The 14,182-nt window shown below is 48.1% G+C and overlaps 1 protein-coding gene across 2 annotated transcripts in view; it reads left to right on the top strand.

The window, feature by feature from the left end:
• The window catches only part of JARID2 (jumonji and AT-rich interaction domain containing 2), a 153,719-nt gene that overhangs the window by 9,897 nt on the left and 129,640 nt on the right, over positions 1-14,182 (top strand). Inside the window, exon 2 of one of the 2 annotated variants that reach the window (XM_081827650.1) lies at positions 6,086-6,221. In XM_081827650.1, coding sequence (XP_081683776.1) covers positions 6,086-6,221 — 136 coding nt within the window. Of the gene's footprint in view, positions 1-6,085; positions 6,222-14,182 lie in introns of those variants that run through there. The other variant, XM_081827652.1, reaches the window with a different exon arrangement.

Here is a 14,182-nt window from a genome sequence, read left to right as displayed (position 1 = left end):
CTAGTATGTCTTGGATGTTGGCTTTATTTTTCTTGGGTGATGTGGTTAAAAATGATCTCTGGTGTATTAGACCTTTCTTTCTTAATGGTTTCGTATCTGCTGGAAGGGACATCTAGTATAATTGGTTGGTTGACCTATGTCCCGGTTTCCACCAGTCGTTCCTGCATCATTATTAACGATGCCCTTGGTTGGTATGATAAATTACTTGGTCATTCTACCTGTGATGCATGAGTCTCTGATGTAGTTTGCTGACAAGTGATAGGAAATTAAGGATCTTCCATTGGATGGGCCCTTTTTCATTTGCAAGTAGTTGTAATTGTTAGAAAAGGTTTTTCTGTTTTGTTTTTGAACCCATGCATTTCCATCCTCGTTTTCCCTCTCCTCAATCAAGATGGCCTGAATTTGAAACCATAACAAACACTGAGACACGGACAGATTGCATAAAGATGTCTTGAGAGATGACCTTAGAACCGGTGTTCTTCCAATTACATGAGGTAGCTGCAGAGACCAGTAAGAGAAAATCCCCCTCCCTCCTGTTCTTTTACTAATCTCCAGCCAGTGCTGCTCATGAGTGGTCCTGGGTTGGTTTTTTTGGTGTGTTTTTTTTCCCCCCATATAATATTTCCATTCACCTCTTGAAATGAGTAATTTTAATTTTGCTTTCATTTAGTTAGGAGTTCACGTGAGTTACAGGTTTGACATTTTCTCTTTAAGAATGAATTTCCGAGTTTTGAAACTTTGCTTTGGGCACCTGCTGCGTCGTGTGGACCCATTGACCACACATGCTAGTTCCATGTTCTCCAGCTGCCTGACCTTGGGCAAGACATTGAAACTCACCTCTTAAAAAAAAAAAAAAGTTTTGTGATTACTTCCTTTTCCACTCCATTTTAAGCCGAAAGGAGGTGGTAGCAAGCTTTTTAATCTCTAACCTGGATGTGAGTTTTGGAGAATTCTTAGTTGGTGCTGTCTGCCACAAGGAGTGCAGTATCCTCATGTGCTGGCCTGGCACTCCATTTCCGTGCATGTCTGTTACCAAACTTGGAGCACCCTAGGGTTATGCTGTGTTCTTTTTCTCTTAACAAATAAGACGATGACCATAAGCATTCAAGTTTAATTCCTGATCAGCTGCCATTTTTGATAAGACTCTCCCGTTATTTCAAAGAATGGCAAACGTTTTTCAAATGAAAAGAAAACCCTGTCACCTTTGGTTTTTTAAAGGTCTTAATACTTAATTTTCCACTTGCCAGAGAAAGTGGTTTTTAGCAGTCAGAATGGCAAAGTGAATCTAGATCTGTGTGATGATTTTCCTGTTTTTTTCTTTTTTTTTTTTAAATCCTGCCAGCACACCCAGGTACTTTTTTTTTCTTTTTAATATTTTATTTATTTGAGAGAGAGAGCATGAGAGGGGGGAGGGTCAGGGAGAAGCAGGCTCCCCGCTCCAGGATAATGACCTGAGCTGAAGGCAGTCACTTAACCCACTGAGCCACCCAGCTGCCCTACACGCCCAGATATTCTTATATGGCAGTATTTGCAAAGCGTATGTTTTGAAGCTGGGGAAATACAGCTTAAGAAATTAGGGGATGGGAATGAGGGAGGGTTGTACGTTGTCTGGGGCTTGAATTGCACTTGCCCAATAATTTGATGAACATGTAAAAACGTAGAGGTCTTAGTGATGCCCCGGTGGCAATAGCTTAAAAAAAAAAAAAAAAAAAGTCTTTAAGGAGATGGCATAAAAAGAACTGGACACACAATCTGGGCGACTGAATTTGCATCAGAATTAAGCTGCTGGGTTCCTCTCTCTCTGGCTGCAGCTCAGCCTGGGCCTTCCTTTATTAAGCTGACCAGTAAACCAGAATGGATTGGGTACTTGTGTCTGGGGAAGCATCCCAGAGGAAGCCAAGAAAGGAACTCTCCCTGCCTGCCTGTTCAGTCCCCTTGCTGTCAAATCTGGCAGGATCCGTTCTGACTAAAAGGGAGAGTCCCTGTGCCTGAAGGGGTCTAGGGAAGGTCAAAGGGGATCATTAGGAATTTTGAACACTGAGGCACGAGTGGACTATGAGATTTTGAAAATAGTGATTTGGGAACGTGTAATTGAATATAGAGGGTGCAGGGAAAAGAGCATGCAAGAATCCTGGAGGGGGCGCCTGGGTGGCTCAGTCGTTAAGCGTCTGCCTTCGGCTCAGGTCATGATCCCAGGGTCCTGGGATCAAGTCCCACATCGGGCTCCCTGTTTGGCAGGAAGCCTGCTTCTCCCTCTCCCACTCCCCCTGCTTGTGTTCCTGCTCTCGCTATCTCTCTCTCTGTCAAATAAATAAATAAAATCTTTATTAAAAAAAAAAAAAACCTGGAGGATTCTAGAGGACGGGGGAGCCTGTGTGGATGTGGTGGGAGAGGAAAAACAAATGTCCAGGTGTTTTGCGAAGGAATCGGTCAGTATTTAGTTTAAGGTAAGGGACTGTGACTGGGTCATCAGGTTTGGGCCCTAGGAGACCATGTGGATTTCTAGATGGGTGCTGTTTTCTTGGCAGGGCACTAGGTGGTTGCAGGATGAGGTCTCCGGTACGTTGACAAGCTTACTGCTTGAGAATGAGAGAGGGTAGACTTTTTGGATTATCACTGTGGGGAGTGTTTTATGGGGGGTAGCGGTGACTTGAGTCAAGGAAACTGTAGGATTTCTGGCACTGCACTCCACTTAAACACCCTGGATGTTTGTAAGGTTAGGGACCCGCAGGCCAAATGTGGGGAAAAGTAGTGGGAAGAGTGAGCTTGAACTTGAGTCTCTGTTTTTCCTGAAATATCTGTTGAGCTCTTACTCTGTCAGGCAGGCCCTAAGTGCTGGGATACCAGTGGTGAACGGGATTTCCTGGCCCCATGCAGACGTTGTTTAAATGGTTGGTTAAATGAGACCACTATTAGGGGCGCCTGGGTGGCTCAGTCGGTTAAGTGCCTGCCTTTGGCTCAGGTCATGATCCTGGGGTCCTGAAATCGAGCCCCGTTATCATCTCCCTGTTCAATGAGGAGTGTGCTTCTCCCTCTTCCCCTCCCTCTGCTTGTGCTCTCTCTTGCATGTTCTCTCTCAAATCTTTTCTAAAAAGATGAGACCGCTCTTGAAGAGGGGGAAATAAAAGGTAATAAACTCTCAGGTGTTTGCATTTTGGGTCGCCTGACCTCTAACGATAGTTCTTTCTGGGCTTTTCTTGGAGCTCTCAGCCCTTGGCTGTTGTGAACGACAGTTAAGGCTGCGGCAGAGTGTGTGTCAGACCTGAGGTACCTTCCTGCAGGCCTCCCATGCCTCCCATCTTGGCTAGCCCTGGGTTACCACTTGTGGGGTGCAGGCACACTTGGGCTTACTGCATCTGGCATTCCACTAGGGAGGGATGCAGGCCTCCTAGTGTAGCGTAGGCTGATTCATCTTGATCTGTGAAAAGCAGCTTCAGTTTTAATTTCAGAATTATTACCCACCTACTGAACTTTTGGAAACAGAACACAGCCCCCTTATTACCTACTAGTTTGTGTCTTGCGTCAACATCAAGGGAGGGGACAAGGCTTGACCAGCACTGTACGTTATCGAAAAGAGCTCTTGTGTTTCCGAAAAAAAAAAAAAAGTTTGTTTTTTCATGTCTAGAATTTGAAGCCCCATAATCTCGGTCATGGATTTGGTTCTCCTGTATTTAAAGTACAGTAAGCGAACCTGAAATGCATCTTCCTTTGCAGGCGGTTTCAACTCACACGGTTTATGTTTTAATGAGAGCTTGGTTGTAGGGGTAGGACTCTCTTGTATGGAGGCCCGAAGTCAGAATGAAGGCACCAGTCTGAACACGACGCACTACATCTATTGCAGCAACTTTACGTTGAAAGCTATTTTGGGGTCTTATAATTTATAAATGCTGGGTATGTATGGAATAATAGTTTATAATCCCATCAGCTTTCAAGGATGAGAATAGGAATCTGGTGCTCATGAAAGAGCATTCTTTCCTGGATGCTGAGAAAAGCTGGGGTTTCAGCCTTCACTGTCTTTAACGCCAGGAGGAGCCAATGCTTATCATGCAGATGCAGTGAATCCACCTTCTTTGTGCCTTTTGTGTGCTGTGTGGATACGTCCTCTGATTGGTTTTTCAGCCTCCTTAATTGGGGTCTGGTCAGAGGGCTTCCTTTTTCTGTTGGCGAACCATGTGATTGGAAGGTAGAGAGTGACTTGTACATGGTAGCAGTTCAGAAACCCCGTGTGCTCATCCCATCCGGTGGAGGCAGTTGGCTGACTTCTTTTAAGCCTTCGGATTCGAACCTCCACCCGCCAACGCTGGCCTGTAGACCTCTCTTGCCTCTCTGGGGAGCACCCCCAGGAAGACAGGAGGTGCCTTCCTCCTCTGGAGCCAACAGGAAATCTCAGTTTGGCAGGTCTGCAGAAGTGGAAGGATGTCGGGAGGCGGGGGGAAAGGTGGAAATCCTAGCTCTTCTTTCCTAGGGCTCTCTTCCCCTTTATTACAGAAGACGGTAGAGCGCTCTCCTTCTGGAAAAATCTTGGCAGCTTAATCCAAGTGCAGCTTCAGGTTATTTAGGGCTTTAGATTCTCCGTGTGGTTGGATTTCTAGGATGTAGTTTGTGTTTATGCAGAATTTAGGGATGTGAGCGCAGGGAACGAGCTCAGTTCCTCTAGCCCCCTGACCTAGTCCCGCTGAGGTTTCCGGGGACCTGCGGATGGCAGGGAGGAAGAACCGGTTCTGTCTGGCATCAGGACCACAGCGCCGGCCTGGCTGTTGTGGGGAAAGTACTCCTGTTTGAGCAAAAGGAACCTGAATATCCACCCCCACCCCCTCCTGCGTTTACCCAGGATATTAATGTTCTCCTTATTCTCCTAAGGCCCCAAGTATCTGAGAAGCTCTGATCCTCCTAAGGTGAACGGTTCTGAAATGCTTAAGTCTTGCAGTGAGTGTGTGAACATAAGGACTTTTTGGATTCGTGGACAGTAGGCAGGTATCCGTAGGCGAGAACCTGTTGCGACTGTCCTGGGCTGTGTGTGAAGCAGCGCTTCACACCTTACACACACCTCGCTGGTTCCCTAAAACAGTCACCTCTGCTCAGATCCCCAATCCACCATCTCCACGTTTCCAGACTTGGCTCCTGTTCTCACCTCCCTGCTGGGGAGGGGTGGGGGGGCTCCCTCCCCTCCCCTCCCCTCCTGCCCGTGCTGCTCCTTGCCTCCCCTCTGTCTTTCTGCAGTTCTGCTGGAGTGCCTGGGATGGGCTCGGGGCTCTTTGGACTTCCCCAAACCGCAGCCACCCAACCTGGCCTTCCATTCATTCTGTGCCTCTCTCAGAAGCTTGTAGTGCTGTTGATAACACAGACGTAAGGGAGCCGTGCAAATTAGACCTTCAAGACCTAGTATTAACCTGTGTGTATTTTTCTTTTCTTTTTTTTTCTCCCCCTTTAAATCACCCCTTCCCTCCCCAAGTTCCTACCCTTGCCCACCAGGATTCATGGTCTTTTTTTTCCACAGTGCTCTGTCTCTTTCCTAATTAAGACTCTTTTCTGTGAGTGAGGGGTCAGTACAGATCCAATTTCGTTTCTTCTGACCGAATGGTAAATTCTTTGAGGGCAGGGCGCCCCCCCCCCCAGCCCCCGCCCCGCCATGACCACAGGAGCCTTTTTTGAGGAGCCCAGCATCTGTTTGTAAGGCAGGGGACACCTTCTGGCATTGCTCAGCGAAACTCCAGGACGTTGATTCCTCAGCCCTCTGCTTTGAGTTTACTAATGCCTCTTTCTAAATTTGGCCCCGAATAGGAAACGGCAGTGTTACTGGTTAATGAGGGTATTTGGGCACAGGGTTTGTAAAGGAATCCAGGTGGTTGTCTTCCTTCCACGCCCTTTTACAGTCTGGGAGTGAGCTTTTTGCTACGGTCAGTGATTGAACCATCACCACATGATGAAATTCTGGCCTCCAGAGCTGGGTCTCGGTAGCATGATGCTTGTTTGAATTTTTTTTTTTTTTTTTTTTTAAAGTTTATTCGAACACTTAATGTTTACTTGCCTTTTTTTTTTTTTTTTTTAAAGTGATTTCCCTTCTCCCTTTCTTCTGTTTCTCCAGGATGACAGTGATGGGATTCCATGGTCAGAAGAAAGGGTGGTACGTAAAGTCCTTTATTTGTCTCTGAAGGAGTTCAAGAATGCCCAGAAGAGGCAACACGGGGAAGGCATTGCTGGGAGCCTGAAAACAGTGAATGGTGAGTTGCCTCTTCTGTTGGACTCGGATGGTATCTTTGGACCTTGTTTCTGAATTGGATGTGTTTCGGGCGGCTTGTGCTTCTCAGGCTAGACCCCTGATGGCAGCTATTTTGGACATCCTACTGGGTTTATGGATTCATTTTCATGCTCCTTCATGTGCTGTGTAATATAATTGGCAAGGTGCCTTAATTAGTCTGTTCCCTACAGATAAGACAGGGGCTGTGATCCGATTTCTAGTAGGTCCTGGGTTGAAGGTAGAGTCTACCTTACAGGTTTTTCTGTGGATCTCTGTCTTTCTACTTAGATCTTGCTGCACCCTGGATGGAGCTCCTGGTTCTTTCCCCGTTTGCGTAGGAAGTAGCTTGAGTCTTCGGGGTGCTTGCTGCCCTTCTGCTCTCCGGCTCAGCTCAGCAGCCTCCTAAGGACGTGCTTCCTTCCTTGCTGATCAGGCCGGGCAGGTGGTTACATGGCAGCAGGTAGACGGTGACCTAGAATTCCTGTGCATTTGGGAGCACAGCCGTGTGGTTATGAGAAGTCTCCTTGCAGCCTGGAAGGAAACTTGCTCGTCTCGGGGTTTATTCTGCTGTCTCTTTAGGAGGACGGGGCTGAAATCACCCAGTGGAAACCATTTCAGAACACGTTACAGTCTGTGTTTTAGTGCAGGGGATGGGGCTGTGATGGCATTCCAGTCTCCCTCGCCCTCGTTAGTCCTTTAGAGTCCTAGATAAATGTGAATGAATAGACCATGTTCTGGTTTGTACTTGGCTTGGAGCAAGGAGAGATACGGGAGAGGTGGTGGTTCTTTTTTCCGAGTCTCTGCTCTGGTCGTGGGCTGATAGAGTTGGGACACGTGGGGGTACTTGAGAGCTTGCCAGGGTCCAGAGGGACAGGTTCACCTCGGGCATCCACTGTCCTTCCAGTTGGCTTCGTTGGAAGGTGGGTTGTCTGAGGGAGCCTCTTGTTGGGACTAGTGCCTACAGGTGGGACCCGCATCGAGCCTTGGCGGGGTTTCCAGGGACGCCGTCCCTGAACTCCACCAGGTTTGCCCTGCCACCGACCCAAGGCCTGTCCCTCTCTTCTTCTGGTTCTGGGTGACTTAAAACAAGAAGCTTCTGGAAGTCTGAGTCCACATGTATATGGGAAAGCTCCCCTCCCCCCGCCCAGGATAATATATATATAATCTTCCACATACACAGAAGCAAAATTAGTAGAATCTGTTGCCACGAGTCTAGAATCTGGACCCCTGTGTGATGTGATTGTTCTTGGTGTCCTTGCTTCGCGTTGAACGTAGTGTCTGGCTTTACGTGTTTGAGGGGGGCGTGACGGGGGAGAGTCTCACTGCATCCTGAAGGTTAGAGTAGAGCAGGGGCGACTGGGGGTTTAGATTTTACTGTCGTGATAAGGCATTCTGCTATGCAGGAGCAGGAAGGCCTTCGTGGTTTTGGAATCTCTTAGCAAAAAAAAAAAAAACCCACCCATCTGAGAGAAAAAAACCGTTTTCAGGACAAGTTAGCCAGGTGTCCAGAATTAAATAAAGGTGGGATTTAAGTAAAAGAACAAAAACTAAAGCCCTTCAAGAGGTCTCATAGGCACTGCCGGCCTTGTCGACCAAGGGTCGCTCTTGTTTTTAATTGGCCTGGTCAAGGGCTTGACAATGCCCAGGAAGGAATTCTAAGAAAACTGGCAAAGGCCGCTCTGTTGGGGGTCGTTGAAGACTTTAAAGAATTCGTGTACCAATTTCATAAAGAAAAGGGGGTTTTTGTTGCGGTAGTTTTTATTTCATGCTGACAAAGACTGGCTTGTCGTTTTCCTGTCTAGTTTTCAATATGGAGACACCAAGGCCTCTCTCTCTTGGTTGTGGGATTGCCGTGAAGATGCCCATTTCTGGTTCCTGTCGGTGTCCCTGCAGCCAGCGGTCCAAGCCCACGGGTCTGTCATTCTGTATCGCGGGTTTCCATAGCACTTCTGAGTAAACACCTCTGGTTTTAAGAATAATTTTCTTAGAGGCCGCTAACAGGTTAAAGTGTGCTTTCTCACTGGGGGCCTACTGGAGAGATGGGGAAACCGGCATTGTTCACTGGGGAGGAACTCCTTCTCTGTAGGCCCCCACACTTCAGCGGTGTGCCCTTAGGGTGCATGGTCCAGAGAAAGCGGAAGGCAGTGGAGCACCCCAGACTTTTTGGGCAGCTGAGGTTGGGAGTGGGAGGATTGCGAGCAGTGCTCTGTGTGTGTGATTGTATACATGTCCCTTGTTTAACGGATACTTCATAATCCTCATTCCACCCTGCACAGAAGGACCTTGTCCTGAGCTGCACATCACAACGCCCTTATCTTGGGGCTCTTCACCGTGGGGCAAATGAAGAGAGGTTAGTGGGGGGAGAGTGGTTTTCACAACTGGAGATACCACACTGTCAAAAACACTGCATCTGTACTTTTATGGCTCGTGTTCATTGACACCTCGATGGCTCCTGATGGCTCTAAAAAGTTGGGGGTGGGGGTTGGTTTCATAGATAACCTAGGGATTAAAACGTGATCAGAGGCTTTATTAAATTTATACTTCAAAAAAAAATGTTTTGGTTTTTTGTTTTGTTTGTTTCAGTTAGTCACAGAACCTCCTGAGGTTCCCTTGTAAACATGGAAATCCATTGGTGCGGTGTTAATGGTCACAGAAATCTGTCTGGTGGTCGAGATTTAAAGCTGTCACCAGTGCAGATCCCTAGCTCTAGATCATGGGGAAGGAAACTAACCAGACAGGGATCAGAGTGGGCACCCGTGCCCAGAGTTGGGGTGGGTACGTGCTGCCCCTGTGGGCCCCCCCTCGCACCCCTCATGCTTTGCAGCTTGGGGACCTTGGTAGTGACCTGCATCTGAGGCCCCTGGTGTGTTCATCTGTAAGCTGAATACATGTCCTTGCGGGGCTTTGTGAGTGCTCTGTGTGGTAGTGACTTTCCCAAGGTCACACTGCTGTCTTCCAGCAGAACTGGAATTATAGCTCACGCCCTGCAACTTTGAATCTAGCACTTATTTAAGGGGGCAGAAGGGGTGAAAATTACACCATATCTTTGCAGGAGCAGTAGTATTGAAAACAAGGTGCTTGATTCCCCCGCACCCTCCCCCGCATCACTTGTCTGAGTTATTGGTCCTGCTAGTGTTTCCTGGGGAAAATTCCGTCTTCAAATAATGCTTGGCGTTGACAAGAGAAGGAGCTTGATGTAACTTTTAATCTAATTTGAGAATTTTGAGAATGAATTGCCGTCACTTCCACTAAATCCTTGGCTTGCGAGGATGACGAAGCAGCCCCTCCTCGGCCTTCCCTCTGCGTGAGGCAGGGTGGGTGGGTGTGGAGTCTGTGAAACAGCTTGTATCCGAGTGGCTCAGCTCTGCCGCCCCATTTCCGTGGGTCTCCTGTCGTAGTAATAACCCAACCAGACGCAAGATGGTAGGGAGACCTCTTAGTTTATGTCACAAAATCCATGTTGGCCATCGATCTTGCTTTCATAGTTCTAAAGTGACAGGGAATGAGGTTGTGTTTTGTTTTGTTTTTTTTTGGGGGGGGGAGGTTCCTGGTAGAGGTAGCGGATGTGAATCTTGAACAGCCCCGCGGATGGCCTGTGGAGGGAACGAAACCCTTATTCTGGCTTGTTGGTTATGGCCGAGTGTGGGTGAGGCGGCACTCCTGAGTTCTGCTGATTGTGAGAGCCTTCTGTCTCCTTCCTGCCAGAGAGAATGCCACTTCTTCTGCCTATAATACATTGGACAAAAGCTTTGGGAAGGGCTGGCAGAGGCTGAGGCTGAGGCCACTCTTTGAGGGCCCTTGGCCCGCTGGGGCTGAAATTAGGGACATTTAAATAATAACATGCTACGCAAATGAGTACACATAATTACACAGTAAGAGAGGGGAGCTATTAGCTGTATTTGGAGTTTCATTTGCTTCCTGTAAATGTCATCTGAGATCGAGCAAGGCCTCTGGTCAGCCAAAGAGCCTTGAGTAGATTTAAGGGACCCCGGATCGTTTTTCTTGGAACCTGTGGTAGTTGTGATGGGCCAGTCTGTACTGAGCACTCATTACTGACTGACTAGCACTCGGTCCGCATTTCAACTCATTTTGATCTTCAAAACAGACCGTTTTGTAGATGAGGAAGTGATACACCAGCGTGGATTAGGCGTTTGCCTGCCCCAGTAGTCCTTGGCAGCCTCGGCTTTCTGCACCAGCACTCCGTTGCTTTCAGCCACCTCTTCGATAAGCAGAAATAATTTTGGAACGCTCTGTAAAGATAGGATTCCAAAAATAAGAATTTGTAGGAGGACACTTTTTCTAATAAGGGTTTCTTTTGAAGGAGATAATGTGCGACCCTTCACTGGGGAAGGAGACCTCGGAAGCGGGGGAGGGGGCAGCGTCGTGTGAGTATGAATGTGGGCATGTTTCCGGGCTTTAGTGGAGCTTGTCATCGATCGAGGGAATCCCAAGATGGCACTCCTCCTGCCCGCTTACCCTCTTGAGGCCCGTGACAGGCACACACAGGCATTCATTTTGTTTCTTCACCGAGAAGTAGAGATTTGTTTTTTTTTTTTTTTTAAAGATTTTATTTATTTATTTGACAGAGACACAACGAGAGAGGGAACACAAGCAGGGGGAATGGGAGAGGGAGAAGCAGGGCGGAGCAGGGAGCCCGATGCGGGGCTCGATCCCAGGACCCTGGGATCATGACCTGAGCCGAAGGCAGACGCTTAACGACTGAGCCACCCAGGCGCCCCGAGATTTGTATTTTTAATGCTGCTGTTGAACCGCCAGGTTGGCCAGTCCTCCTAGGGCCACTGGTCTTGGCGGTGCGCTGGTGGGGGATGGTACTTTCTGGAAACCACTGCCAATTTGTAGTGAAGGGCCAAAGTTGGAGGTGCAGCTACAGGGAGCCCCCCTTCCCCTTCTTTCTACTAAGGAATAGGATCTTCGACTCCTTGAAAATCTTAAAGATTGCTGATGGGTTGATTGTGAAATGAAACTTGGTCCCAACTCCTGCAGGTTCATTGTTTACTACATAAAGTAAAGACGCCTTGTGTGAGTCCAAATGAAAAGTCCGAGCACATCGTTCCACGAATGGAATTTTATGTACTGGAAAAGACCATCATGGTCGTATGGTTGCCTTCTGACAGCCAGGGGGGCCCCTCTCCCTTCTGCTTTGGGCCCGGGTTGTTCACGTCTAGCTGTTCTAGAAATGGTTCCTACTTCAACAGGGAAGACCATTTTTTGGGTTTTTGTGTGTTTCCTCCTGGAGAAAGTGGCTTACCCCACCGCTTTGCCCAAATGGAGCTGCTGATGTGTCAGTGTCCTGTGTCCTCTGTAAGCTGTGGGCACCGAGCAGCTGCTGCAGTTTTGGGTTTCTGGAACACTCCAGCCTCAGAGACTCTTCTTCCTTCTGTCCGTACCCCCCACCCCCCATGTGTGAGACAACACACCATGTGAAAAAAGCTGGGTGAGATGAAGGGTAATACACTTCACTGAAAGCGACTTAAATTTATTAAAAAAACAAACAACAAAGCTACATTTTATCCTGGAAAATGGTTGCACTGAAAAGGCTTGATGTCTTTCCTGTAGCTTTCATGTGGTCCATCCAGGACCTAAGTGATGCACTCGGGGCGTTTCTTGATAGTGCTTCCATTTGGTTGATAGTTGATTGTGTCTTTAGAACACAGGCGGTTTTGTGAGTAATAAAACGGAACTCTGTTGTTCTTCTTTCCTGTCACTTTGTGCTTGAGGCCCCCTGCCCTCCAGCTCTCTCAGCCCACTTCCTCTGTTAGCTCTGTCCTGGATTCTGTCCTCCTCATCCTTGTCAAATCTGGGCTGCTTTAAGAGGAGGGGTCTACGACAGGTGAGGGTGTGTGTGTGTGTGTGTGAGAGAAATCTGGGCTGCTTTAAGAGGAGGGGTCTACGACAGGTAAGGGTGTGTGTGTGTGTGTGTGTATGTGTGTGTATGTGAAATCTGGGCTGCTTTAAGAGGAGGGGTCTACGACAGGTAAGGGTGTGTGTGTGTGTGTGCGCGCTCCCTCACTCGCAAGGCGGGGGCAGGGTGGGGGGAAGGGAGGGAGAGCACGTGCTCTCTCTTGTCTGTCACAGTTCTTAGAAAAGCCCGACACTGAGGGTCCTGAGGGCGAGAGGATGGAAATCTGCTGTGATCTCCTTTTCTCATCTCTACAGGGACCTCACTCTGGAGCTTACCCCTCTTCACTATTTACTTCTCTCCTAGATGATTGCCATCAGTAAACAAAACATGTTGTAGTTGCTCTCATAATAAAATAATCCCTCTACTGATCTTGTATCTCCCTCCTGCTGTTCATGTCTCTCTTTACTGCGGTGTTCCTTGAAAGAAAATATCTACACAGGCTGTCTCCTCTACTATTTATATTCATGTTAATATCCTTTCCCCTTTCATTCTCCTTTGAACCCCTAGAATCAGGCCACGATTAAGGCTTCATAATGACCTTGATTGCTAAACCAGGGTTCCAGTCAGTGTCGCCTTATTTGCCCCTTTGGCAGCATTTGACATGATCGAACTGTCCTGAACTGCACTTGCTTACTAGCCTTCTTGGAAGGCCTCGTGAACGTGAACTGTCCCAAAGCCAACTGTCTGCACCATGTCTCTGCTCTGCCCGTCTTCCCGTTGTCCATAAATGCCAGTTCTGTTTTTCTCGGTGCTTTGGCCTAAAGCTTGGAGTGATCTGTACTACTATGATTTTTCCATACTTTGCATTCCTGCATTCCATCCTTTAGCAAAATCTGTTTGTTCTAAATTCACATCTTCCGAATCTGAATTTGCACTCCTGTCACTGGTCCGAAACCTCTTGCTTGGGCTGGGACCCCTGATGCTGTGTCATCTCAGCTTCCACCTTTTCCCCCTCCAGGCAGCAGTCAGAACAGTCCTTTATAAATGCAGATTAGTGCACGCTGTGTTCCTGCAGTGTCTTCCTGCCTCTTAGCATGATAGTTGAGCATCCTTACCCAGACCACTTGATGTGGGCCACAGTGTCAGGTCTCCTCACCACTACCTCCCCTAGTTTGGCCTCCTTGTTGTTCCAGGCGTACCAGAATATGTGTGTGTGTGTGTGTGTGTTTTGAAGATTTTATTTATTTGAGAGAGAGGAGGGAATACAGTGGGGGGAGGGACAGAGGGAGGAAGAGCGAATCCACCCCAGAATCCCCGCTGAGCCAGGGAGTCCGAGGCCAGGCTCAGTCCCAGGACCCTGAGATCAGAACCTGAGCTGAAACCAGGAGTCAGATGCTTAACCAACTGTGCCACCCAGGTGCCCCAATTTTTTTGCTTTAAAAAAAAAAAAAATTTTTTTTTTTGAGAGCGTGAGCAGGAGGCGAGGGAGAGAGAATCTCAAGCAGGCTCTGCTCGGTGCAGATCCCGACGCGGGGCCGGATCTCAGGACCCCGAGATCATGACCTGAGCAGAAATCAAGAGTCAAATGCTCAACACCCTGAGCCACCCTGGCACCCAGAACTTTTGTGCTTTCTGACCCTTCTGTTTACAACTCTTTCCCTTTAGATAACTGCATGCTTCATCCCTGCCTGTATTTTGGGTTCCTGCTCAAACCTGGAGGTTTGAGCTAGAGCATCCTATCAAAAGTCGTTCCTTGGTCTGTTACCTTTTCACTTTTTACCTTGTAATATTTCTTTGCATAGAATTTCTCACAGCCTGACACTGTATTTTTGTTGTTCACTAATTCTGAGTTCTCTCCCCACAGTAGATTGGAAGTCCATGAGAGAAAAGCTTCATCCACTTTGAGTGGACTCCTGGGCACTCTGTAGGGCATGTGTTGTTGTGTGAAGCAGTGTGCAGACATCTCTCTGCCCACCAGCTGCTGCCCCGCCCCCGGCCCCCCCCCCCCCCCCTCCAGCACCCTCTGCCATGCTGTGGACACACTTCTCTCTGTTCAGGGGTTGAGTGTCCCATCTGTGACT

Source organism: Leptonychotes weddellii, chromosome 8 (assembly GCF_054177405.1).
Source record: "Leptonychotes weddellii isolate Sample4059 chromosome 8, ASM5417740v2, whole genome shotgun sequence".
NCBI lineage: Eukaryota > Metazoa > Chordata > Mammalia > Carnivora > Phocidae > Leptonychotes > Leptonychotes weddellii.
Note: the sequence above shows the minus strand (reverse complement) of the source record. Positions and strands in the feature narration are given on the sequence as shown.